The sequence below is a fragment of the Haliotis rufescens genome, unplaced genomic scaffold (genome assembly GCF_023055435.1).
Source record: "Haliotis rufescens isolate VD_foot unplaced genomic scaffold, xgHalRufe1.0.p SCAF_6, whole genome shotgun sequence".
NCBI lineage: Eukaryota > Metazoa > Mollusca > Gastropoda > Lepetellida > Haliotidae > Haliotis > Haliotis rufescens.
The window spans coordinates 20,837,969-20,864,541 of NW_025964334.1; the positions used below are offsets into that span (position 1 = coordinate 20,837,969).

The following is a 26,573-nucleotide window of genomic DNA, read 5'->3' on the forward strand; positions in this document are numbered from 1 at the left end:
GGTTCGATTCCCATTTCTGGTGTCCCCCGCTGTGATATTGCTGGAATATTGCTAAAAGCGGCGTAAAAGCATAGTCACTCACTCACTCATTAGAATCAAAGATCTTAACCGCACCTGGCTCATCCAACACAAACATGAAACAAAAACAGTGCCACGGTACTGTAGCTCACCTGGATATGTAGTCACTAGTTTAAACTGTCAACAAAGAGAGTCACAAAACGTTGCTGTCCAAACATCCACACACTATTTTAGCTGATCGATCAAGCCATTTCAAGTCAAAAATGTATTTTTTAAAAAACACTTATGAACGCCTACAAACACGAACAAAACTTTATTACGTAATCAAATTTGCGTTCTACATTCTCGGGAACGCTTCACTAAATCATACAGCAAATGTTCATTCAATCGTATCATTCTCACACTTTACAATCTATACATATTACAGGCACGTGTTGGGCCACACATGGACATCATGTACATTTCAAATTTAAACCCTTATTTGGTAAACTATTTCGAAACTAAATTAAAGTTCAACATCTCTAACCTGTTTGCCTTGAACAGATATAACGTACAACCAACAACTCTATATCCAAGGGACCATTCGTTATCCGTTAGTTCATGTTATGCTCAGTGTCGATATTAGACCACAGATTCGTCAGGAATGTGTAAGGGTCGTAACTTTACACGCGCTTAAAGTGATATGTCGGGTTAATGGAGTTCGCGTAAGACGTTACATGTTGTATATATTGTTACGCCTTGTTTACCGCTGAACAGACACTTGGACCAACCCTTAGGAAACATGTCATTTTCTGGCTTCGAGTTGGAGCCATATCCCCTTCTCTGGTTGTAGTAGGGGGGATTTCCGGAACGTCAAAGGCACCTGCAACATTGTCAGAGAAATTGAATATGTCTTCGTGCATCCTTCCAATCGATATTATTCATACACCTTTGAAAGTGAAAGCTATGGGTTCAGTAACAACGTAACAATTCACCGTGTCACAAGATCACCTGATATGCCTTCAGCTCTCAGGATGCTGATTCCATGCGCAGAAAACAAGAACAAAAGGTTCCGTGTCACAAGATCACCTGATATACCTTTAGCTCTCAGGATGCTGATTCCATGCACCGAAAACAAGAACAAAAGGTTCCGTGTCACAAGATCACCTGATATACCTTCAGCTCTCAGGATGCTGATTCCATGCACCGAAAACAAGAACAAAAGGTTCCGTGTCACAAGATCACCTGATATACCTTCAGCTCTCAGGATGCTGATTCCATGCACGGAAAACAAGAACAAAAGGTTCCGCCATTTCTTTATACCAGTAAATCAATGTTCACTACCGATTCATCTTCAAGACAATGCTTCAGCATCATCGACTGTATTTATGTAACAATATTTATCTTTAAATTGGCTGGAATACAATTTTTCTTTGGAATACTGTAGTACTAAGTAAACTGTCGGACAAAAGAAAGTACACACCCATGTTTGTTGGGGGTTCAAAATGAAACAAACAAGAACTAGTTATTCGATGGTGATGTATTTCATACTGATATGTTAGGGACCGCCTCCGTGGTCTAGTGGTAGAGCGTCCGCCCGGAGAGCGGAAGGTCCGGGGTTCGATCCCCGGCCGCGTCATACCAAAAGACGTTAAAAGATGCTACTTGTTGTTGTCTGGCGCTCGGCATTAAGGGGCTAAAACAAGGACTGGTCGGCTCGGAGTCAGTATACTGTATTCATGTTAAACTGCGGCATGGTATCTCAGTGAGCTAGCTTTATATAAATCGGCATCAGTCCGGACTAGTACAAGCAGCCACACAAACACACACACGTACATGCACGTCGCTATATAAGTGCTATAATCTTGGACGAGACGTTAAACCCCATTTCACCTCACCTCACAACCTGATATGTTAGGCAATATTACATATTACATGGTTATCTCACAACAGGTCACGTGCACATGACGTATCAGCAACATGGGGGTCGAAATTTCAAATCCAATTTTCAAGTTTATACTTTCTTTTGCCCGGCAGTTTATGATTTACGTTACTTTACTTAACTTATAGCCAAACGACACGACATGCGATCTGTTTCCATTTGTGTGTGGAAACACATGCATAGCTCTAAATTAGTTAGATATGGTACTGTACGACATGTACTGCTGTAGCCTGACCATGATTTGTAGCATTAGTCATGAGGTTTCTTTGTTGTTGAACCAGACAATCAAGTGATCGATATTGTGAGCAATTATCCGCGCTTTCGGGGTTCAAAGTCATGCAATCATCCAAGTCACCGAGCCTGACCACCAAGCCTCACTTTAGCAACCCCTGCTTGCCGTAAAAGGCGACTATGCTTTTCGTAAGAGGCGACTAACGGGATCGGGTGGTCAGGCTCACTGACTTGGATGATGCATGTCATCGTATCCCAATTGCCTAGATCGATGCTCATGATGTCAATCACTGGATTGTCTGGTCCAGACTTGATTATTTACTGACCGCTGTCATATAGCTGGAGGTGCAATTGGGTTTAACGTCGCGTCTAAGATTATTGCACTTATATAGCGACGTGCATGCACGTGTGTGTGTGTGTGTGTGTGTGTGTGGCTGCTTGTACTAGTCCGGACTGATGCCGATTTATAGTGCTAGCCCACTGATATACCATGCCGCAGTTTAACATGAACACCCCACTCAGACACAGTATACTGACTCCGAGCCGACCAGTCCTTGTTTTAGCCCCTTAATGCCGAGCGCCAGACAGGGTAACAACAAGTACCATCTTTTAACGTCTCTTGGTATGACGCTCGGGGATCGAACCCCGGACCTTCCGCTCTCCGGACGGACGCTCTACCACTAGACCATGGAGGCGGTCCCATATAGCTGGATTATTGCTGAGTGCGGCGTTTAACAACAAACCAACAAATTTAGTCGCATCCTACGACCAGCGTCGGTTGCTGGGGACCACTTCTAACCCGTACTCCCCACGGGGTTTGTAGTGTGGCGTCATGACTTCAGTGATAGTTTGGGTGGTCACGTTAACCCGGCATCCACTGTCAAGGCGGGAAGTAAAGCTGAAGATGTATACATATTACAACCAAATACCTGCGTTCGTGCAGATCTGACGAACTTGAAGTGTTGCAGCATTCTGGCCAGCCCCATCTTGGCCTCCACCATCGCCATCCTCATCCCAATGCAGCTCCGCGGGCCCATCCCGAACGGCATGAAGTCGCACTGGCCGAGACGGCACTTGTTCTCAGCGCTGAACCTGGCGGGGTAGAAAGGCTACTCAGCTAGATGACGGCGGAAATTATCGAGTCTCGACCAGACAATCTAGAGATTGACATCATGAACATCGATCTACCCCATTGGGATTCGATGACATGCATCACTCAAGTCACCGAGCCTGACCATGCACCCGATCCCGTTAATCGCCTCTTACCACAACCAGGCCACTCATCCTCAATGCTGCGTTTGACTTAAAATATGTTTTGGTAAATTTGTTTTGCATATATTTTTGTTACATCGTTTATTTGACGGCGTTGTTTAGAAGTCAGTCGTCTGAGATGTAAGTCGCTTTATAGACGTGCGTCTCATTGACGCGCAAGGACTTTATCTTTGATAAATGAGCACCAAACCCGTTTCTCAAATGTCGAAGACCTGCATCCCTTCCTAAATTTCCACGTTCCTCCTACGACAAGCTGACACGCAATGCTATATTGTTCAAAGTGGCGTTACACCCAACTCTACTTTGAGATTATCATCGATTATCCAGTGTATGATAAAATTAATCAAAATGGAATGGAGACAGAAGACCCTGGATAATCGAAAATGCGGATGGTGCTGGGAGCTTGTTGTTTCTGCGGATATTCCCATATCAAACAATAAATACCTCTCTGGCTGGAACGAGTCCGGATCCGGAAACACATCCGGGTCCCTATTCATTGCATAGACGGGAGCGATGACCATGGTGTTTTTTGGAATACAGACGCCATTGATGACAATGTCGTCTGCTGCTTCCCGCTCAAACCTGACGGCTGGAGGGTAGAGACGCAGAGATTCCAGCACGCACATCTCCAGTAGTGGCAATTTGCCCACGTTGTCGTACGTCGGGAGAGTCTAGGAAGAGAGGGCCTTGAAATCTCAGTTGTCTGCTTATGTTTTGCAACGTCACTGCTTACTTATGTGGTTTGCGTTTGTGCAGTATTGACGATATGTTTGTAGTAGGTATCGTTGTCATTCGACGTGAAGGGCGAACGCTGGAGCCACTCAGCTGTCTCCTAGTTTATAAACAGATTGAGCATTCCATACAAATTATCAACTTTTTGCAGTGTTCGAAATACCTGCCTGCCCGACCGTCCGAGACGGGTTGATTTCAACTCGGGCTGCCAGATTTTCAAATCCCCCTGCCCGACGGTCGGGTTATATTTCATATGTGAAAACATTCAAAATATTTCCCGATGATAAGCATTAATTCACATGTAAAGATGAATGATAAAATGTAACCAAAAAGAAACCCCGTTAGCTTATCCTGAGAAACATATGATTATAGTGGGCAGGCAGGTTTTGGTCAGGGCTGGCAAGTATTTCAGCTAGCCAGTCCTGTGGTCTGGCTGAAATGGGAGTTTCATACCCTGCTTATTGTGGTCTTATACAGACAGCTGTGATATACCTTAATTGTGATTATTTCTCTGTATTGTTATATGTGAGCATTATTTATATTAACCAAAGAGTAACCATGTATTGTAACCAAAGAGGTTATTGAGGTTATACGTCTCACACTGACTACAGTCCCTGTATCGACGGTCTGTGACATTCCTACCAGTGGAATCTTATTATGTATCGACCAATGTCGGTCTGTGACATTCCTACCATTGGAATCTTATTATGTATTCACCAATGTCGGTCTGTGACATTCCTACCATTGGAATCTTATTATGTATCGACCAATGTCGGTCTGTGACATTCCTACCATTGGAATCTTATTATGTATTCACCAATGTCGGTCTGTGACATTCCTACCAGTGGAATCGTATTATGTATTCACCAATGTCGGTCTGTGACATTCCTACCAGTGGAATCTTATTATGTATCGACCAATGTCGGTCTGTGACATTCCTACCATTGGAATCTTATTATGTATTCACCAATGTCGGTCTGTGACATTCCTACCAGTGGAATCGTATTATGTATTCACCAATGTCGGTCTGTGACATTCCTACCAGTGGAATCTTATTATGTATCGACCAATGTCGGTCTGTGACATTCCTACCATTGGAATCTTATTATGTATTCACCAATGTCGGTCTGTGACATTCCTACCAGTGGCATCGTATTATGTATTCACCAATGTCGGTCTGTGACATTCCTACCAGTGGAATCTTATTATGTATCGACCAATGTCGGTCTGTGACATTCCTACCATTGGAATCTTATTATGTATTCACCAATGTCGGTCTGTGACATTCCTACCAGTGGAATCGTATTATGTATTCACCAATGTCGGTCTGTGACATTCCTACCAGTGGAATCTTATCATGTATTCACCAATGTCGGTCTGTGACATTCCTACCAGTGGAATCTTATCATGTATTCAGCAATGTCGGTCTGTGACATTCCTACCAGTGGAATCTTATCATGTATTCAGCAATGTCGGTCTTTTGTGAGCGACAGAAAAGTGGAACTGTGATTTGAGTTAGATTGAGTCTGTGCACAATGTGTCGTTGGCTATTTGAACTGTGATCGGAATTTATTTGTGACAAGGATCCAGACTGTGTCCGATTGGTGGAGTTTCTGTATCACGTTGAGTATTTTGTTTGCCACATATGTGTTACTTTGCCAGATTGTATTCGCAATTGTGTAAATATTGAATAATTGTCGGTCTCGGTAATAATAAAATATTCTTAATAGTGAAACTGAGTTGGGTCCTTCATTTTGTTACTTGAGACTCGAGTCACTTGTAACAGTATACATACCTGTTCAAGGATCTCGTCTATCTCCTTGGCAACCCTGTCCTGCCAGTGAGGGTGAAGGGCAAGATTGTATGCTACATAAGACATGGCGCTTGAGGTAGTCTCGTGTCCCGCCAGGAAGAATGTCACCGAGTGGGCCAGCATCTCCGTAGATGTGAGCCCTGAACGTCAAAGAAATAAAAGCGAGTGACATCACAAAACAATGTTGGCAACAGTTAAATGTTGGCCATACAACCACTTCCAATTCTGAGACCAACTTCATTATACCTTCTATTTTGTGTCAAGTATAAATAATGACCCAACTGAAATAATTATTTGCACCTCTTAGGCTCTGGGTCGTTTGGTCATAGCTACGTCTTTCAGAATAATAAAACGCGACCAAACCCTTTCCTTATTTATAAGACATCTCTGCCGAAAGCAGTGTCATTTGAACGATTCCGACTGTATCATGATAGTGATGATACCACGTGTTCGCGAAAAGGTGAGCATATCCTGCCCCATCTGTGCACCCATTTTCAAGAATGCAATTCCTTTTATTTTAAAAATCTAATTATCAATTAACCTTATAACCTATATAATAATAGTAGTATTAAAAGAAGTAATTATGATATATTTGATACTTTATTCAGTAAGGCGTATGCTGAGGTTTGAAGCAAATATTAGTCTTTGTTTTAGGGTTGTTATTTTGTATGATATAACCTTCGGTTAAGATCAGATGTTTCTTAAAGAACACGTTACGAAAAATGAGGTGAGGTGAGGTGAAATGGGGTTTAACGTCGCGTCCAAGATTATTGCACTTATATGGCGACGTGCATGTACGTGTGTGTGTTTGTGTGGCTGCTTGTACTAGTCCGGACTGATGCCGATTTATAGTGCTAGCTCACTGAGATACCATGCCGCAGTTTAACATGAACACCCCACTCAGACACAGTATACTGACTGCGAGCCGACCAGTCCTTGTTTTAGCTCCTTAATGCCGAGCGCCAGACAGGGTAACAACAAGTACCATCTTTGAACGTATTTTGGTATGATGCCGCCGGGGATCGAACCCCGGAACTTCCGCTCTCCGGGCGGACGCTCTACCACTAGACCACGGGGGAGGTCCGTTACGAGTGAGTGAGTATGGTTTTACGCCGCTTTTAGCAATTTTCCAGCGATATCACGGCGGGGGACACCAGAAATGGGCTTCACACATTGTACCCATGTCGGGATTCGAACCCGGGTCTTCGGCGTGACGAGCGAACGCTTTAACCACTAGGCTACCCGACCGTCCCCGGTCCGTTACGAAAGGAATCAGGCTGAAAATCTAACCGGGCTGAACTTGAATCATATGAACTAACACTACCTGACAGACCACGAATAGAATTCAAGGAGTGCACTGGCATAGCTATGTTTGAGTAAAAACTGGAACAGACCTTTCCTCGTTCCCTTGACTTCATACTGAAGGCTGCTGCTGAGTTCGTCCTCTGGTTCCACCGTCCCAGAATCTTCATCGTGAGCGTTTATCATCAGCTGCAGCAGATCCGTCCGCGTCTGTAGACATAGATGTCACATACATATCATATTAACATTCGTCATCATTTGTGTAACAGTTACACCCTTTCCTGGGGTAGAATAGGTCTTCAGCAACCCATGCTTGCCGTCGAAGGTGACTATGCTTGTCGTAAAAGGCGACTAACGGGGTCGGGTGGTCAGGGTGGTCGCTGACTTGGTTGATGCATGTCATCGTATCCCAATTGCGTGGATCGATGCTCATGATGTCAATCACTGGATTGTCTGGTCCAGACTCGGTGATTTACAGACCGCCGTCATATAGCTGGAATATTGCTGATTGCGGCGTTAAACAACAAACAAACAAACAAAATCCTGAAGACAACATTACGAAAGATGGCAGCACTTAACCCATTTTAATTTATAGACTGGTTCCAAGCTGAATGTGTTGTTATGTAGAGACATCGACTTCAGACGTATCAAAATGTACTTGAAATCCGTGTAGGGGTCGCCATTTTCTTTAGGGGAGGGGTGTGTGTGTGATAAAATCGAAATATTCAATACTCTCAACTCAAAATTTCGACTGAAATGCAGAAATTAAACACTGTGAATCTTTTCAATACTTGAAATCAGAAATAAACCAGGATTGAAAAAACGCAAGTAGCATCTTTTAAGGTCTTTTGGTATGATGTGGCCGGGGATCGAACCCCCAACCATCCGCTAACCGGACAGACGCTCTATCCACAACACCACGGAGACTGAAATGACCAGAACCAGTGAAGACAGCAAGATAATAAATACAATATGTTGGCTTAAGTTGCCATAAGATAATAATACTCGAATACAAACTTTCATTTAAAAACAACAACTTGAGAGCAAACTCAGTTGTGCACGGAAGCGGAAACTCACCTCCTCTCCAGATTGTCTGACCTTCACAGCATGGTCCACGACCTTGAGGAAGAAGTCTAATGGCTGCTTTGGCGCAACTGACAGGTTGAGTAGTCTGAACACTGGCAGCACGAACGGCACTAAAACTAGACAGCAAATGATGGTGACACACTACACAAAAGAAGTTAAAGAACAAACGATCTTTTTCATTTGACTTTAGTTAATCCGTCATGACATGACAAATTAACTATAGTATGAAAACATTGGGTATTCTTTAACTTCTTTTGAGTAGTATACAGTTGAACCTCGTTGTGTCGAACTCCTGGGGACCTGGAATAAGGTTCGAGTTATCCAGGAATCGTGACATCAGGGGACTTTATGCTGAATTTGGATACTTTGGTCTCCCAAATGAGTTCGAGACAACGGGATAATCGACAGATCCAAGTTCGACACAACGAGGTTCGACTGTATATGTATTGACGTGTTTAGAAACACTCAGTCCAGCACGGAATTGAAGAAATGTGAAAACAAATATTCAGTGACAGGTATGCACTGGTATTATTCATTTACGATATGGATAGTTTAACCCTGTTAATCCAGACAGTTTCATGTTAATTCGATCGTATGAATAATTATTATGTGAACTTGCAGTGCTTTGGTTTCTTAAACAACCTTATTCTGTGAGGGACATCACGGGAAGGAGATACTATTCAAATACGCCCCACAGATAATACTTACAATAGGACATGAAAAGCAGACCGGCGAATTTAATATTGGTGAGACTTTTGGCGTGCTTGATGAAGTTGTCATCCGGGTTACTCTGAGAGTCGATCTGAAGGCCAAACGCGGAGCTTGCGATCACGTCCAGGGTGAAGGCAGAGAAGTGACTTCAATTCAAAAAAAATATCAAACAAGTGCGTTCATTCTTGTGCTGAAACACATTTGCACATTAAATCGACATCGTCATGATTGTTATGGTCAAACAGTAGGGTGAGTGAGTGAGTTTTATGCCACTTTGAAAATATTTAAGCGATATCGAAGGTTGTTTGTTTGTTGTTTTACGCCGCACTCAGCAATATTCCTGCTATAAGACGTCGGTCTGTAAATAATCGACTCAATCCAGTGATTGACATCATGAGCATCGATCCACGCAATTTGGATTGATGACATGCATCAACCAAGTCAGCGAGCCTGACCACCCGATCCCGTTAGTCGCCTCATACGACAAGCATAGTCGCCTTTAACGGCAAGAATGGGTTGCTGAAGACCTATTCTACCCCGGATCTTCACGGTCCGATATCGAAGGAATAATGGACGTAGAAGTTTACCACACTGGTGATGCTCACGAACGTAGATATGGTGCTCATCATTACGAAGGGCGAATCCGGGATTCAAACCCATGATTAGCGGATCCTGTCAAGACTTGGGAACGCAACGCAACGCAGCGCCGAGGACAGTTTAATGCCCGTGCCCAAGTTCGCGTGAACCTAGTCACCCAGATAGTAGTAGACTCACTCTTTCAACTCCACTTCTCGGCCCTCTTTGGCCAGCGCCCGAGAGTTGACCACGAGCGTGTCACTGCACACGCTCACTAGCTCGCACACCTGGTAGAACGTAATCAAACAATGTTAGACAATAAACTGATGGATTGGTATTTTTTTAAGTTGGTAAGTAGCATTAAATAGACATTTTATGGATATCAACTTCTTTATTCAATTATGAAGCGTCGTTTCGGTATAGATCCTTATACCGTTGTCACACGTGCTCGACAACGATATAAGGATTTATACTGAAACATCATGTACATCATAGAAGTTGTTATCAACAAAATATATTGTCTTTAATGTAAGACAATGTTTTGTAGTGCCCCCCTACTCCCACGGGCCTGCAACGAACTATGTCGCTGAATATCTTGATAATGCCTGTTGGCCCAGCCCGTGGAGCATAGTCTCCCTTGGACGATTGTACGTTGACCTTGACCTCTGACCTGTTTGAGTTTGGCTGAGCTGAAGGTCGGCGTGAGGATACTCCGAGAACGCTTCCAGTCTTCATCCCTTTGTTGCATGATGCCGTCACTCATTGGATAGCCAGTTATGCTTCCCAGAGGCTGCAAGTGAAACATTGGTAAGCTGACACAATGAATGCTCAAATTATCTCCCTTTGGCAAACTTCAGTCAAGCTCCCCCGGTATCATCGCATTGTATACAGGGCTCTACAGGGCGATAACGGATTATCGCTGTGAGGAGCTTGAACTTCTGTTTGTAGTTGTTGCTTATTTGTTATGGGTTTGAGAAAATTACATGGGGGCATAGGGACATGGGGGATGAGTAATCCTTGGAGTGATATCCGTACACACGAAATATATAAATGATTATGAAAATATTTTTGAAAACATTTCTTACTGTAAACATGTTCATGTTATTCGGCAATAATAACAACAGGGAGCTACGTCCAGTCCTAGACTGGTTTAACTGCCCTAGAGCGCTTGCGTTCCTCGCCTGCAGGCGCTGGGAGGCGAAAGGCAGGGTACCAGTCTGGCTCCTTCCTATCCCCATGCAGCATTTCGCTGCGGTGAACGTTCACCCATTTCCGTCAAGTGGGTTTTATGTCGAGAGGGACGGGTACAGGCCTCCAGCATTTCGCTGCGGTTAACGTTCACCCATTTCTGTGAAGTGGGTTGTATGCCGAGAGGGACGGGTACAGTCCTCCAGCATATCGATATGCGGTTAACGTTCACCGATTTCTGTGAAGTGGGTTGTATGTCGAGAGGGACGGGTACAGTCCTCCAGCATATCGATATGCGGTTAACGTTCACCGATTTCTGTGAAATGGGTTTTATGTCGAGAGGGACGGGTACAGTCCTCCAGCATATCGATATGCGGTTAACGTTCACCCATTTCCGTGAAGTGGGTTTTATGTCGAGAGGGACGGGTACAGGCCTCAAGCATATCGATATGCGGTTAACGTTCACCCATTTCCGTATAGCGAGGTTCTTAGTTACACATGTGCGCTTTATGGCAGTATATAGGTACTTGCATCAACAGGTAGGTATGCTAAAAGATTTCTTTAGGCCATGTTGAGCCTCTGGATCAAAGTTATCTTGTCGACATATCCTATGGGAGGTCTTAATGATAGGATAGTATCACTATCATTGTGTCTGTAAGGCTTGTGCCATTATCTGATCCAGAATAAAAGGAATTATTTTGAAAAATCGTCTTTTCATGAAACCTACCCGCCTGTTCCTGAAACTGTTGAACTGTTTCACCATTATCTCTTTAAGCACGGCTTTGTCTGCGACCAGCATGCAGGGGTGCTGACCCTCGTAGAACCTGGACGTGATAGACACTGACCTACTTCTGTACATTTTCTTAAGAAAGGGGCTATAAACATGCTCGTTCACATCCACAGAGGAAGAAAACGTTATAATATCAAAACTTACATTATAGTACATCATTCATCATCAATCAAATTTTGTTTTCTTATTATCAAATTCAAAACATAACTTCAAACTGCAAACACCGAAAGACATAATTTGATAATACGTACCCGACAATATTCCCATACTGTTTCAACCACTGTTGATGTGCCACGTGGAATCCCTTAAAGAAAAATATAACCGTATGTCTAGCTGCAGTGTTATATTGTCACAAGATGAAGTGACATTAAACACACTGATCTGAGCAGTAGTGAGTGAGTAAATATTTAGTGTCGCATTAGCAATGTTTCAGCCATATAGCGATTTATGTAGAAGCGAATGATTGTTTCAGTTGCTGAAGTGCTGATATAGTTTTAATACACAATTGTGTTTTAAGTTTGATGTAATTTTTTCATTAACACACGTACGCGCATGCGCACGCACATTTTTGTCTGATTCAGTTGACACTTCTTCTCCTTAGTTCATGAAAATAAGTTGTCAAAGTTGTAATAAATCATTATCATTTCTATAGTTATGACTTTTGTGTGCAAATTGTTTCTATATTGTCATATTTAAGACCGCATGGTGCAAGAGATATGAAATATACTGGCAGGTAAAAGAAAGTAGACATCTATATTTGACGGGAGCTAAAAAAATTTCAAGTGTATATTTTCTTTTACGGCAGTTTATCTTTTCGACAAGCATTTATGGCAGAAGCCTTGCGAGTGAATGTTATTTTATGCCCTATTCAGACTGTATCACGACGGCCAGTCAATAATGGATTCTGGACCATGGGAAACGTTCCACGCCATCGTGATTCGATGACACGCAGGTCACGGATCCAAGTGTTAGTCGACCCCGGGGACAAGCATGACATACTGTGACCTAGTCTGACTCTGAATCTCCTCAGGGGAGAGATACTTTTGGTGCGCACCTGTTTTGTTTCGGTCAGCAGATTACCAAACAATGGTATTGGTTTAGGGCCGGGAATGTTGAGGGATGCGAACAGAGAGTAGGGTCGTGTGGCGTACCTGTGGATAGAAACAACGCTAACAACACGGTCATACCGGTAACAAGAGATTACAAAAGCCTGTCAAAAACTGTGTAATATGCATATGTCGATTTCAGAATTAGACCATTTCAGTTTCGAAAACAACACAGTCATGTCGATAAAAAAGACATTTATGGTACCGTTATATGTTGAAGCCCTACCTGTGTATAAACCAGCATGTGCTAACTACGCTGGGCACCTGTCTACACATAAAGCTTTTCGCACATTCTTACAGTAACACCAGTGTTACGAAAATCTCTAGCTCAGTGCGGAGGTTAAGGCGCAGAAATTCTGCTCTGAATCGGGGTCCGTCTTCATACTCGTATGAAAAGAATGCTTGTTAATGTCTTTACTGCAAACTCTGACTTCCAAACCTCGGAACATTTGAGGAGCTCGCAGTATGGTCACTTTGATGAATAAACATACATTGGCATGCACCTCACTGTCACTGTTGTAGTAGCATATCGATATAATTATGCAAAACAATATGTAAAGCGCCCTAAAATACTTGCATTAGGCTTATTTGTTCTCATTACAGAATAAGCGAGTTTGTTTCCAAACAAGATAAAAATCGGATCACGTGAAATGCAAATTAGCCTGTGGCAGTGGTGTTATGCGCCGGAGTGTGGTGACAGATACTGACATCGAATATTGACTCGTCACATGATCAGTATTGACCTGTCACGTGATTAATATTGACCACTAGAAAACAAGATGGCGTCTGGTACGAACATGTCACGGTTCGCAGCTAAGTTACAGTTTTGAACCAATGGACTGTTTAAAGACTTCTTTAACTTAAAAGTGAATTCGGCATAACAAAACGAATGATTACTCTTGACGAGGTCTATATGCGAAAACAGGCTTAAGGACTTGGTCAGGTCAGACCACCTCAGGGGTCGGGGCTTCGGGTCCTTGTTTTCGCATATTGACCTCGTCAAGAGTAGTAGTAGTAGTAGTAGTAGTGCAGAACTCAAGACAAACTTACCAGTAAAAAAGTAGGCCAAGAAGACAGATGAGAACTAACCACAATGGGAGGTCGACGACACCAAAAATATCCATGATGGGTTTCTACACACCTAAAGTCTTTCATACAATAGATCCTGTCTCTTATATACGACTACGACAGCCGAGATCTATCAACTGAGTCGCTATGTACATGTGACCTATATAGCAACACCGAGCCCCTATTGCATGAAGCTTTGCCATATCTGCGTTGTAGGGTTATATCTGCCAGCTCGAGGGGTGCTTTTATCATACGGTTAATCTATGGGGGTCAAGGTAAATGAATACCGTGAAAATCCGGGTTAGAACTGGTCTCCAGCTACCCATGCTTATCTCCGTCCGTGAAGATCCGGGTTAGAATTGGTCTCCAGCTACCCATGCTTGTCTCCGTCCGTGAAGATCCGGGTTAGAACTGGTCTCCAGCTACCCATGCTTATCTCCGTCCGTGAAGATCCGGATTAGAATTGGTCCCCAGGTACCCATGCTTATCTCCGTCCGTGAAGATCCGGATTAGAATTGGTCCCCAGCTACCCATGCTTGTCTCCGTCCGTGAAGATCCGGGTTAGAATTGGTCCCCAGCTACCCATGCTTATCTCCGTCCGTGAAGATCCGGGTTAGAATTGGTCCCCAGCTACCCATGCTTGTCTCCGTCCGTGATGATCCGGATTAGAATTGGCCTCCAGCTACCCATGCTTGTCTCCGTCCGTGAAGACCTGGATTAGAATTGGTCTCCAGCTACCCATGCTTATCTCCGTCCGTGAAGACCTGGATTAGAATTGGTCCCCAGCTACCCATGCTTGTCTCCGTCCGTGAAGATCCGGATTAGAATTGGTCCCCAGCTACCCATGCTTATCTCCGTCCGTGAAGATCCGGGTTAGAATTGGTCCCCAGCTACCCATGCTTGTCTCCTTCCGTGAAGATCCGGATTAGAATTGGTCCCCAGCTACCCATGCTTGTCTCCGTCCGTGAATATCCGGGTTATGTCTCCAGCAAACTATGTTTCTTGTCGTAAGAGGCGACTAACTGGACCGGGTGGTCAGGCTCGATGACCTGGTTGATGCATGTCATATCATATCCCATTTGCTTAAACCGATGCTCATGATGTCAATCATACGATTGTCTGGTCCAGACTCGATTATTTACAGACCGCCGTTATATAGCTGGAATATTGCTGGGTGCGGCTTTAAACAACAAACAAACAAAGGTATATGAAGATATAATGCAAACATGCTTTCATAAATTCACGAATTTCATATACAATTACTTTTCCCTTTGGCTGTACATGCAACTAGTGTTGAGGATAAGCAGTGACGAAAATCTTCAGCCATCAAGGGCAAAGTACACAATTGTCCCATTTGCAAACGGATGAAGCAACGTGAATACATTCCCTTCAATAGTTCCGGGTGCAGCGTAGGAAGTCTTGTGGTGAATGTTGGTTTATGCACTATTCCAACTATATCACGACGGCCTGTCAATAATCGATTCTGAGCCAGACAATCCAGTGAATAAAACATCGGAAACGATGACACGAAGGTAACAGAGCCTGACATCCCAATCCAAGTGTTAGTCGAATCCAAGGACAAGCATGACATATTGTGACCTGGTCTGAATACTTCCAGAATACTTCTGCCTTCAGTTCTGCCTTGTAGTTGTAAAAGTGAATGACGTCTCGTGATGTTTTATGAATGAAAAAAGTAGTTCCGGTGTGACCGAGGTCACACCAATCCCATCGAAATAATAAAACGAGGTCAACCTTGTAAGACACGTGTGACGTACGGATTTAGTATCTTCACCACGTGGGTAATACAGGACAGTTCGTTATGAATAATACCGTCATGTTTTATTTAAGTGGAACGTGTGGGGATGTAACGCTCATAATTGATACTTGGTTTAAGGGCACCTCCCGAATATTTCAGTAATATTTAAGCTCATTATAATTAAATCTAAGTGCCCGCTACCGCTACACAAAGATAGGAGGACAATCCCCTTACAGGTCACATTTGAACGACCTTTCGCGACCTCTGACAGACAAATGACATGACCAACAGGTCTACATCAGCCAATCAGAGAGCAGATTTCTCGAGCTCAACTAAAGATACTTCTGGATTGTCTAATAGATTGAAGAGATTGTATGATACTACTTCCAGCGGGCTATATGAACGTGGCCTGCTAATAATCGAGCCTTGGTCTGACAAACCAGTGGTTGATATCATGAACAACGTTCCATGCCTTCGGGGTTCGATGAAACCCAATCCGCACAACCCGATCCAGTTAGGTGGCATGTTAAACCACAAGCAACAGAGAGCTACATAAAGTATGGTCATTTAAAGAGGAATATACGACATAATGAATATAGTCAGTGCCATCCATACAGTATCCACTGTATTCTCTGGGTCTGCTTTTTGGGTAAACATACTCTAACCCCTGCAGGATCCATTCCAGCGGGACTCGCGATCTCATATTTACCCGCCGTTGATTTCCATGAGCTTATTTGATTTGCTACGCTACTCACTCTAACTGACCAATCAGAATGCGAGTTACAACCCATCCTCAATGTTTGGTTGGCGATATCAGCAACATGGCGGCCAGTTTCATTGATTAGGTTAGAATTTGCGAAAACAATCAACATTGAATAACTGACTGACATTTTATTGGAAGGCAAAATGTTAAATGAAATCAAGGGCGGGTAATTTGATATCGCGAATCCCGCTGGAATGGAACCTGCATGCACAATTCTAATCCCAAGTGTTCTACTTCAGGTATCTGAACTATTCAATGTTAACAAAAACATATATTGAACATATCTTGAATAAACATGTCTTGAATAAACATATCTTGAATAAACATGCCTTGAATATAACATATCTTGAATAAACATGTCTTGAATAAACATATCTTGAATAAACATGTCTTGAATATAACATATCTTGAATAAACATGTCTTGAATAAACATATCTTAAATAAACATATCTTGAACATGTCTTGAATAAACATTTCGTTTATTTCCCAAGGATTACACAAGTCATGTTGTTGTTGCATTAAAGGGGCACTGATCTAACGCAATTCCCCGGGACTGGTTGTTGCCTTTGTTATTGTTTTTTCCCAGTGAGTACCCGGATGTATAGCAGAAATCTAGACTAGTTCGCGACCTCTGCTGCGCCATTCGTAAGCGCATTAGTCACTTTTATGGGTAGCAATAAGGGCGTATGGTCACATTGATCAACAAAATGAAATACAGTTTTCGAGATAATAAGGAAATGTAGGTATCTTTGTGGTCACTTGCTTGGTAATTTTGCGATTTTCGTTTACACTATTTTGACTTGCAACACAAAGTAAATATTTCACCTGAGCATTGCTTTTTTTATAGTGTGTATATTTTTTTACTGTCAAATGTGTAACAAATTTATTAAACGTCTAAATATTCAGTTATTTTACAAAGTGACTGAAAAACATTTCCATCTGTATTATTATGATAACGAATTCCAAACATTTTTATGTGTAATGTCATCACCAAGAGACTGAAAATGTTACGTTGAAAAGTACAATTCTATGTTGTTTGGCTTCTAATCCTACATAATAATCTGTTGTGATGTTTGTAGGCCCTTTTGATCGTCTTAATCAACCTGGGCAGATTTTTTAGTCAAAATATTTACACATTTTATAAATTGCCTGAGAGAATCACATTTTACAAATTGACGGTAATATATACACGCTTACAAAGGAAAAGACCTGTGAAAACAACGTCTATCGCGCATCGATGTCCCAACCAAGACGTAGAGAAACAAGAACGAATCCGTTCAAATGAAGGAAAACAAAATGCAAATTTCATAATTACAACCTACCAAATTTATGTGTATAAATTTTAGGTAGCTTCCTTGTTCGAGGAGTGTATCCGTGAATATCCACACAAAGCAACAATATCCCACTTGCCTGTAGCTGTACAAAGAAACTTATTCGATGTCACGTGTCTCAGTAACAATCAAAAATGATATTTTAAAAGATATATATCGTTTCGGGATATTATAACCCGTGTTCGTTTCTCAACTGATCACTTGGATTGTTTCAGGTGTTTTACATAGGTGTCAAGTCTCAATGGACGGCTGAGAAAGCGCACGTGACAACTAACGTCCACGGTTCCTAAAAAAATCCATTGAGTGATAGATAACAATGATCAATCAATCAACGTATTATCAGTTAACCCTTTGAACAAAGTATGTTGTTTTTACATCGGCACTTCACGCCATGATATGAGAGTATTCCCTTTGTTTTAGTAAACCTAGACATGTAAACACTCACTCTTGACATATCCACTGTGCAAGATAACAGTGATTAATCAATCAACGTATTTTCTGTTAATCCTTTGATGACTAGGAACGATCCGTTGATTTACAAAAAAAAGTAAATCAACTGATCATTCATCTCTTGCTGGGCTGCCACGTGCATATTACATAACACACATTTCAACTCACTTCAAACCTGGATTTAGATTGAATAATTACCCCAGACACAATAAATGCCAAATGGGAACTTTTGTCAGGTAATCTAAGTGGCGCTACCACTAATTGTACCTGTAATAAATTCATTAATTGAGCACCAAGTGAATGACGACAAATACACAAGTGTAGGGGTTATACGAGAAAACGTTGATGACAACAAGGGAGTAGTAATCGTATTATCGACGCAAGCCGAAATCCGAAAATGCTTTCCTTGCATGGATACTTTTTTTAGTATTAAACTATAACCATCTGGGGTATTTCCAAATGACGACATCCGATGAGCTCCGCTGTTCTTTTTGTCTGTTTGTTTAGGCTGAAGAAATTAATTAACATGCGCCCTTTGTCGAAATCTTTATAGAGCACAGTTAACCAATCAGTGCTTATGCAAAAATGCGTAAAACAAATATTGCCTCCAGCCTCCAAGTTTATTTAGCTGTCCTTGCAGACGGTAGCCCAGTCTCTGGTCACGCTCAGTTGCGTTGCGTATCATCCGGGTACTCACGGGGAAAAAAACAATAACAAAGGCAACAACCAGTCCGGGGAATTGCGTTAGATTAGTGCCCCTTTAAGTGTTTAAGAGGTCGCCTTCTGTCTAAGGAATTTCGGCTAACCGGTCCCTCTTTGGGACTCCTGTGTGTGAGTAGGGTACAAATATCGATTGTGAGTTTGGTATTCACATAATTTCTGTTTTTGTATTGATATTATTTCTATTTTCTTATATTGATATGATTTCATTTTTATCCTTGGCTACTCTGTTTATACACTTTCGAGTAGCCATCCATCTCTCAGAAATAGAGTTAGTTTGGCCTTCGCTATTGCATCTCTTGGCTTTAGGAGATAACCTAGCCCGGGCTGGGGCATGGTCTTGACATTCTTGTAACATACACAAGTCAGTGTTAGATACAGTATATATATGGCCGCCGAGTGACGCGGTCAGGCGTTCGCCCCTATAGTAGAGAGATACTCTCAAACCCATTTGTCACGGGATAGTTTCAACCAAAAGCTCTGACACGATACATCATACTCCTCCCACCCAAACTAACTATAATATAGCCCAATAACATAATTACCTTATGAGATCATAATAATAATATATAAACATCAATTCCATAATTGAAAGCCACAGTGAAGTCGTTGATCAATTAAAGTATTAATGCAAGTTGCTGAAGAATAGTCTTCAGCAACCAGTGCTTGCCGTAAAAGGCGACTATGCTTGTCGTAAGGGGCGACTATCAGGGTCGGATGGTCAGGCTCGCTGACTTGGTTGAAGCATGTCATCGATCCCAATTGTGTGGATCGATGCTCATGATTTCAATCACTGGATTGTCTGGTCAAGACTCGATTATTTACAGACCGCTGTCATATAGCTGGAATATGGCTGAATGCGGCGTTAAACAACAACCCAACCAACCAACCAACCTGAAATTATGAAGACCCTACCATGTTTGGAAATTAAGTGAAATCGAAACGACATTATGTTTATTGGGCCTTGCTGCCAATTTTGCACACACAACATTGATCTGAGTGCGGCGTAAAACAACCAACCAACTTAATGCAGGTTTACTTCAGATGTAGAGGGTACCCTTATAGATACCCCTTGCATCTTTTCATATTCTTATTTACACCTTTCGATTGAATTTGTGGCTAGATATGAGCTACATCATTGGTCTAATAAGGTAATATGTTCAGAGTGGTCTCCCCTTGGTGCATTCCCTAGGAATCTTGTACGGGCAATATAAGCAAATATAACATGTATCACAAGTCAGTGAATAGACCATCCGATCCACTTTAGCCGCATCTAACGACAAGAAATAGTGTATTAGGTGTCTACCCTAAACCTGTCCTCGCCGACTGACTAAATACAGAAGTGTCTACCGTCCTTCCCAGCTGCGAGGATAAATAACGAAAAACACAGTCATATTATCATTCCTTTTTATTATCAAGACAGGGTACATTTTTACTGTAGTCACATGTTTTAATTCCTTCGTTATAGAACAAACCATCTGGACAAGTATACTCAAGTTTGATCGATTCTCCCCCAGACCCTCCAAAACATCTAATAAACCTGTTAGGCGGGCAACCATTGGTGTAGTCTGCATAGACGCCATATTGTAAAGATGGCGGACAGACCAAGATGGCGCCGCACGGTATGTTTGTTGCGTTGTCGCACTTGTCGGTGCCCTCGTTGAAAAAGAGGTCCGTCTCGCACGTCATTGACTGGACCTCGCCGCGGCGACATTTGTAGAACTGTTTTGTTGGGCAGCCCTTGGAATAATCTGGGTAGAAACCTTCACTCACATCAACCGGGCAGCTGAACTTGGCGATTGGGGATGACAACGAATCTGAAGAATCAATAAGTCAGAGGTTTGTTGGTTGTTTAACGCCGATATTAAGCTGTATGCAATCCATATGATGTTGGCGTGTAATAATCGAGCCATTCGGGTAAGATGACAGACAGTCGAAGTCACCGAGTATGACCAGTATTGGTGTAAAAAATCGCCTCTTACTTAATGCATAGGCCAGGTTGCTGGGGATCTACTAAATTCCGGAATCTCATTAAGGAAAGAGAACTCTCGGTAAAGGTGAAAGATACGAACCGATTTAATGCAAAAAATAAATCAGTTGTATAAATTAAACTTGTATTGTTTTGGCTATGAAACTATACAAGGTTAATACTTTTCATGTTGAAAAAGTAGAAGAAAAATAGGTTCATTTTCGTGTGAGCTTGCCCTTTCAGCTGTATTCAACCCATATAACGTTGGCGTGTATTAATCACGCAATCCGGGTAAGATGACACGCAAACAAAGTCACCGAGGCCAGTACTGATGTAATATGTCGCTTCATACTAAATGCATAGGTCAGGTTGCTTGGGATCTACTAAATTCCGGAATCTCCATGTGGAAGGCCATGTGGTATTGTGGGGTCGACTTTTGCAGATGTTATAGACGTAATATGATCAGGATAGTAATCTTACAAGAAGTTTTTATTCAAAATAAACTGTGTTTGAAGAGACATTTTGGCAATATTTAGGTTTCCGTTCACATCTTCAAAACATCGGACAAAACAGGGAAAACACAAAAAATTATATCTTTCAGCTGCTTCATAAATGGTTTATCTTATACAAAACTAGAGAACAGGTCACATTATTTGAGTGTTTGAAATCGCTGCCTGTCCTCTACCCAATTCTCAGTGACTTTTAATTGGGCGAGTAACATATCCACGAGTAACATATCCACGAGTAACATATCCACGAGTAACATATCCACGAGTAACATATTCGTAAAGCGTGCCCGACTGTAAAGTTGAAAATCCTTGTCATTTATTTCTACGAATCATCATGTCAGTTGAGACGTCATTTAATGTCAAAGTCTGTTTGTTTTCATTTCGTAGTTTATTGGAAGCGTTTGGGGCTAGTAATTGACATATGATATGGGTTTGCAGCGTGGTTTGCTAACCAGCCATCCTGGCCACTGAACGTTGGACATTATATCATACACTGAATATGATACCAACTGCATACGCGTTCCCGTCCGTAAATAATGGCTTGAAACAAAATGGCGTTACCTCTACGAGACATGCATACTTCGTACGCCTTGGTGGTACATTGTTTGAGTTCGGCATCGAAAGCTGACCCTCTATAGCACCAGCTTTTGTTGATAGGGTAACCATAGTAACAGAAGATGAAACTGAAGCATGTTTCACCAGGCATGATGTCAAAGTCACGTGAGTTCCAGCACGAGTTGCCAAGTGAACTTCCGGTACTCAAAATGGCCATCACTGAAATAAAAGATAAAAATGATAAGGATACTAACGGTATTTATGAGTAAGGATAAGAATTTAAGATAAGGATAAGATTTATTATCCTTACTTAGTACTCCAACTTCTAAATGCCTATCAAAGAAGGTATTTAAGAGATCAGATAAAAACAAATGTCACTAACGCATTGTGGGAAAAAAGAACCCTCACATTTGGTGGGGACAATCTGTGAACTTCCCAGCTAATGGTGTTGCACTGGCGACCTGGCAGTGCAAATGAGAAGACTCGGCAGTTTCAAGCAGACAATTCACCACAAGATCAGAATTATTCGATCTTCCCGAGGCAAGGGAGTTGTAAAAGTAGTCCAGATCGGGAGATGGAATTATTCACGCAAGATGCCAAGCATGAAACCAGGGGGGGGGGGGGGGGGGGGAGCAAATATTTGTACAAGTATCACTTGTCCCCAACTTGTATTTTCATGATTCAAATAAAACGTTTTTGATAAAAAATCCAGCGGGGGGCAACCCCTAAATATTAAATTAGATACATACATGCTCACATACAGCCTCGTTTGAATCAGATCTATAAGTCCGATGCGTTAAGATATGAGTTAGTGAGTTGGGTTTAACGCCGCTTTTAACAAAATTCCAGTTATATCACGGCGTGTCAGCTTAATGTGGGAGGAAAACCCGAAGTCATTCAGGTCTTGGACGTTTACCACTCGTTAAGATATGAGGACACCTTTATAGAAAATGAACATTGAGTGAACTTTGACCGCCAAATCAAAAAGTAGGATTTATTTGTTCTTGAGCGAATAAGCTGTCAGCTTTCAAGGACGATTCGGCTTCATTTTTACCTCACTAGATTTGGAAATTTCGCTTTGGTACAAATGATAAACCACACAGAACACACCTTATCCTTCGATGGTATCTTAATTTGGGTGTACATGCCATGGCGCTCAGAAACGAGAGGGTGTATGATAAATCATATCTTCAACAATATGATGACGTCACTATACTTTCTACTTTTGGAACTTGTCATCTCAGTTCGTTTTGGAGGTACAGAAATCAGAGATGCTGGTTTGAACGCTTCGATAACTCGTACCGTGAATTTAGAAGCCTTGACGCTCATTGGCTAGAAAGTTCACCTGACGCTATCCCCTGCCACCACTACAACAGCGGCAATGCCAATATTGCGTAGGATACCAGCCCAGACAGTGGGGAACTGTTTACGTGCTGAAGGTATTCCCGCTACAAGACCAGTTCGAGGTGTCACTTTGACGGAACTGGATCGCCGGCTGCGACGTCAATGGTATCAAGGGCACAGGGTATTGCCACAACTTCGATGGGGACAAGTTTGGTTCAGTGACAAGACATGTGTTATGCTTCGCCGCGCGGATGGTAGACGTCGGTGTTTACACGCTTCTCGGGGAACGTTATGCCCGAAACTGCATACAGGAAGTGGACAGATTTGGTGGTGGTAGTGTGTTGATGTGGGCAGCTATCTCCTACACTGGTACAACAGGTTTGGTGCACGTTCTGGAGAGTTTAACGGCACAACGTTACACTGAAGAGATTCTTCGGCCACCCGTCCTTCACATCATGCAACAAGCGAACGTCAATTTCCAACAAGACAACGCCCGACCTCTCAAGGCAAGACTGACAACAGCTTTTTCAGGAATCACAACATCCACACACAACATTCCAGGACTCCAGAGTTAAACCCAATCGAAAAATTATGGGATGCACTAGATGCACGACTGCGAGCACGTCAGCAACAACCACAGAACCTCCAACATTTGGCACAAGCATTGCAGGTAGAGTGAGTGAGCATTCCCCCAAGCCACAATTCGGGATCTGATTGCTTATATGGGACGACGATGCCAGTCATTTTTGGACTCTAAAAGCGGCCATAAAAGATATTGAGAAAAGATGACCTTCACCTTGAAAATCTACTATTCCATGTGTGCCATATAGAACCTGAGTCAGTTACAATGATGTGAGCCAATTGTGAACAATCGATTACCATCTGTTGATTATTTATATGATATAAAATATACATCTAAAATCACTTTGCGTTTCTTTTTTTGCAGAGTATATATTCGAAACCGTGAGACGATAGATAATCAACATGCCACGAGATACATGCATAGTTTCCCTTGCTCGTCCATAATATGTTTCCAGGAACAGCAAGAAAAATATAGCAGCCCAAAGGTTATAGTTTGACGGGATCTAGCAAATAACAAATTTGGTAAATGTTTGGCCAATTACTTTAAACTGCTTAGTCCTAAACATCGTCATATTACCCTATAATACATTCCCTGAAACAGACGGTCGTTAAAATCTAAATATTACAAATGATGGAGTTTGGTTTAAAAGCCACTGTTAACATTATCCTGCGGCCTTATCTCGACTCAGACACCAACAAGTGGCTACACACGTCTTCCCATGTGGGGAATCGAACCCGGGCCTTCGGCGTGACGAGTTGAGACTTTCACAACTGGACTTTCATACAAAGAATATAGAATACAACGAATGTCGGTTTAGATTTCAAAAAAAGACACACAAAATAATTCGCTTCTGCCTTCAAAGACATCCTAAAGTCTACAGTAATTAATTACACTTACTAACAAGATACCGCCGTAGATACAGAAACCAACTCCTCACACTTAGCCTAATGGTTAAAGCGTTCGCTCGTCACGTCGAAAACCCGGTTTCGATGACCCACATGGGTAGTGTGTGAATCCTATTTACGATGATATTCGTGATATTGCTGGGGGGCACGGGTGGCCCAGTAGTCTAAGGCGCCGCGACTCACTGTGAGAGAGAAACCTATGATTATGTGTTCGAATCCCGGTTCGCCCCGATTACTAGTATGTTTCTAGGTTTCAGGGATGTGAGCAGGTTTTGCCGAAAAAAGAGGAAAAGTCTAGGGGGGTCTGGGGGTATGCCCCCCCAGAAATTTTTAAAACATTTGATTGCATTTTAAGCAATTTCATGCAGTTTGGACAACATTCACACCAAGAAATGTAATAAGTCAATGGCAAAAGTCAATAAGTAAAATAAACAAGATGGCAGATGCAGTAAAATTTCGAAGTTAAATCAGTACTTTAAAAAAATCGGGCATAGCTTTCGCGCACCTGGCTACCCGCCAGGTCTGGGAGCAATACTGCCATAAACTTCAACCCCCATCCCCCAGACACAAGGACAACTGTCACAAGTGTGCAATGTCTGACCCTTTCCCCATGTTGAAGCATATTGAAAAAAACTTACCTTGTACTTACCTTTTGATGAAAAAAACAAAACTCCATTTCAAACATAAGACATTAATACAATATATATCCCCATGACATGGGGTTTTGGACGCTGAAGAAACATTCATAAATTTCTCGCTTATCACATGAACAACTGTAAAACATCTCATTCACTTACAGGCTAAAAGACAACTTTATCTTAAAAACAAGCCATCAGCTGACTCTGAGTATTTACAATTTCTGTGTGACGCCATGCCCCACGTTATAGTGCAAGTATTCGTGACGGAAAACATATGATGTCCGAAAACCTATGCTGTGAAAGCTCCGATCGAAAACAGGACAATCCGCGCCAATTGTCCGGTTTTCGATCATATTTTTCGGAGTGTTTTTTTTAAATTTTTAATATTTTTTTCCGCGGAAGATGATTTTTTCCGAGGACTACTATTTTAAAAAACGCGATTTTCCGCGTTTCCGCGGAGATTTCACATCCCTGAGGTTTGTCAGCACCATAGCCGTGCTCGTGGGTTTCACCGAAGTGGTCAACGTCTGAGACCTGCATCACTTCGAGCTTTCCCCCACATTAAGCTGACACGCCGCGATATAACTGGAATACTGTTAAAAGCGGCGTTAAACCCAACTCACTCACTCACTCGTGATATTGCTGAACATTGTTTAAAACGACGCAAAACCATACTCACGTATCTACATACTTACCCACAGACAGTCGCAGCAACCACATAAACTCCATGTCAGTTTCGCCAAAGGTGTCTCCCAACCTCACACGTCATCTCTCAACTCCAGATATCCCAAATCGCCTTAAGAACGGGATCCTTTAGCTTTGACCTTCCTTTAATTGCTTGATATGAAAACACCATTGTTGAGCTTTTTACTCTGTACACGAACAGAGGAGCATATTTGCAGAGCCGCCGCGGCTTCAATGTAGCCGAGCACCTGTATTTGGCGGGTACGTAACCCTACCCTTGTGACTAATGCGGTGAACTTCCCACTTTGACCTTAGCATTTGTAGAAATTGCCCCCTTCTCTCACACAATCGTCAGCTTGACACTGCATTGACTAATTTAGTGGGTGTACTTATTCCGGATCTCGCGACAAGGATCTTTTAGTGATGTATATATTATAGAATGAACCTATTTATTGAGAGTGAAGGGGTGTTTGATTGTGTGGTAGGGGATACGTATTGACGCTTTGAGCTTTATAAATGGATCTACGTGATGAGGATCTCAAGTACTAGTC

General features: G+C 42.3%; 2 protein-coding genes across 3 annotated transcripts; both read right to left on the bottom strand.

The window, feature by feature from the left end:
* Positions 1-316: 316 nt before the first annotated feature.
* On the bottom strand, positions 317-14,036 carry LOC124151330 (cytochrome P450 3A8-like). 2 transcript variants are annotated; one of them, XR_006863350.2, is made up of 13 exons: positions 13,797-14,036; positions 12,695-12,791; positions 11,892-11,944; positions 11,578-11,674; positions 10,333-10,452; positions 9,861-9,949; positions 9,084-9,232; positions 8,367-8,491; positions 7,382-7,499; positions 5,970-6,127; positions 3,887-4,113; positions 3,100-3,279; positions 317-880 (listed from the first exon to the last, which is right to left on the bottom strand). XR_006863350.2 is itself a non-coding variant. In XM_046523736.2 (13 exons), exons 1-13 carry the CDS (start codon positions 13,868-13,870, stop codon positions 803-805), a joined length of 1,548 nt encoding a protein of 515 aa, XP_046379692.2. In that variant the 5' UTR covers positions 13,871-14,034; the 3' UTR covers positions 317-802. The 2 variants fall into 2 exon arrangements, 1 of the variants encoding a protein (XP_046379692.2); XM_046523736.2 differs by having other exon boundaries at positions 3,100-3,262; positions 13,797-14,034.
* A 6,197-nt stretch (positions 14,037-20,233) lies between these two features.
* On the bottom strand, positions 20,234-26,155 carry LOC124151302. Its single transcript, XM_046523702.1, has 3 exons — positions 26,034-26,155; positions 21,875-22,087; positions 20,234-20,652 (listed from the first exon to the last, which is right to left on the bottom strand). Exons 1-3 carry the CDS (start codon positions 26,065-26,067, stop codon positions 20,234-20,236), a joined length of 666 nt encoding a protein of 221 aa, XP_046379658.1. The 5' UTR covers positions 26,068-26,155.
* Positions 26,156-26,573: the final 418 nt, after the last annotated feature.

Coding starts and splice junctions, on each gene's coding strand:
- LOC124151330 (XM_046523736.2), bottom strand. CDS start 13,870: ATGGATATTTTTGGTGTCGTCGACCTCCCATTGTGGTTAGTTCTCATC. Junction 11,675..11,891: donor CAGTATGGGAATATTGTCGG/GTACGTATTATC, acceptor TATCACGTCCAG/GTTCTACGAGGGTCAGCACC. Junction 881..3,099: donor TCAGATCTGCACGAACGCAG/GTATTTGGTTGT, acceptor ACAATGTTGCAG/GTGCCTTTGACGTTCCGGAA.
- LOC124151302 (XM_046523702.1), bottom strand. CDS start 26,067: ATGGAGTTTATGTGGTTGCTGCGACTGTCTGTGG. Junction 22,088..26,033: donor GTTGCTGCGACTGTCTGTGG/GTAAGTATGTAG, acceptor CTTTTATTTCAG/TGATGGCCATTTTGAGTACC. Junction 20,653..21,874: donor AGTATGCATGTCTCGTAGAG/GTAACGCCATTT, acceptor TTGATTCTTCAG/ATTCGTTGTCATCCCCAATC.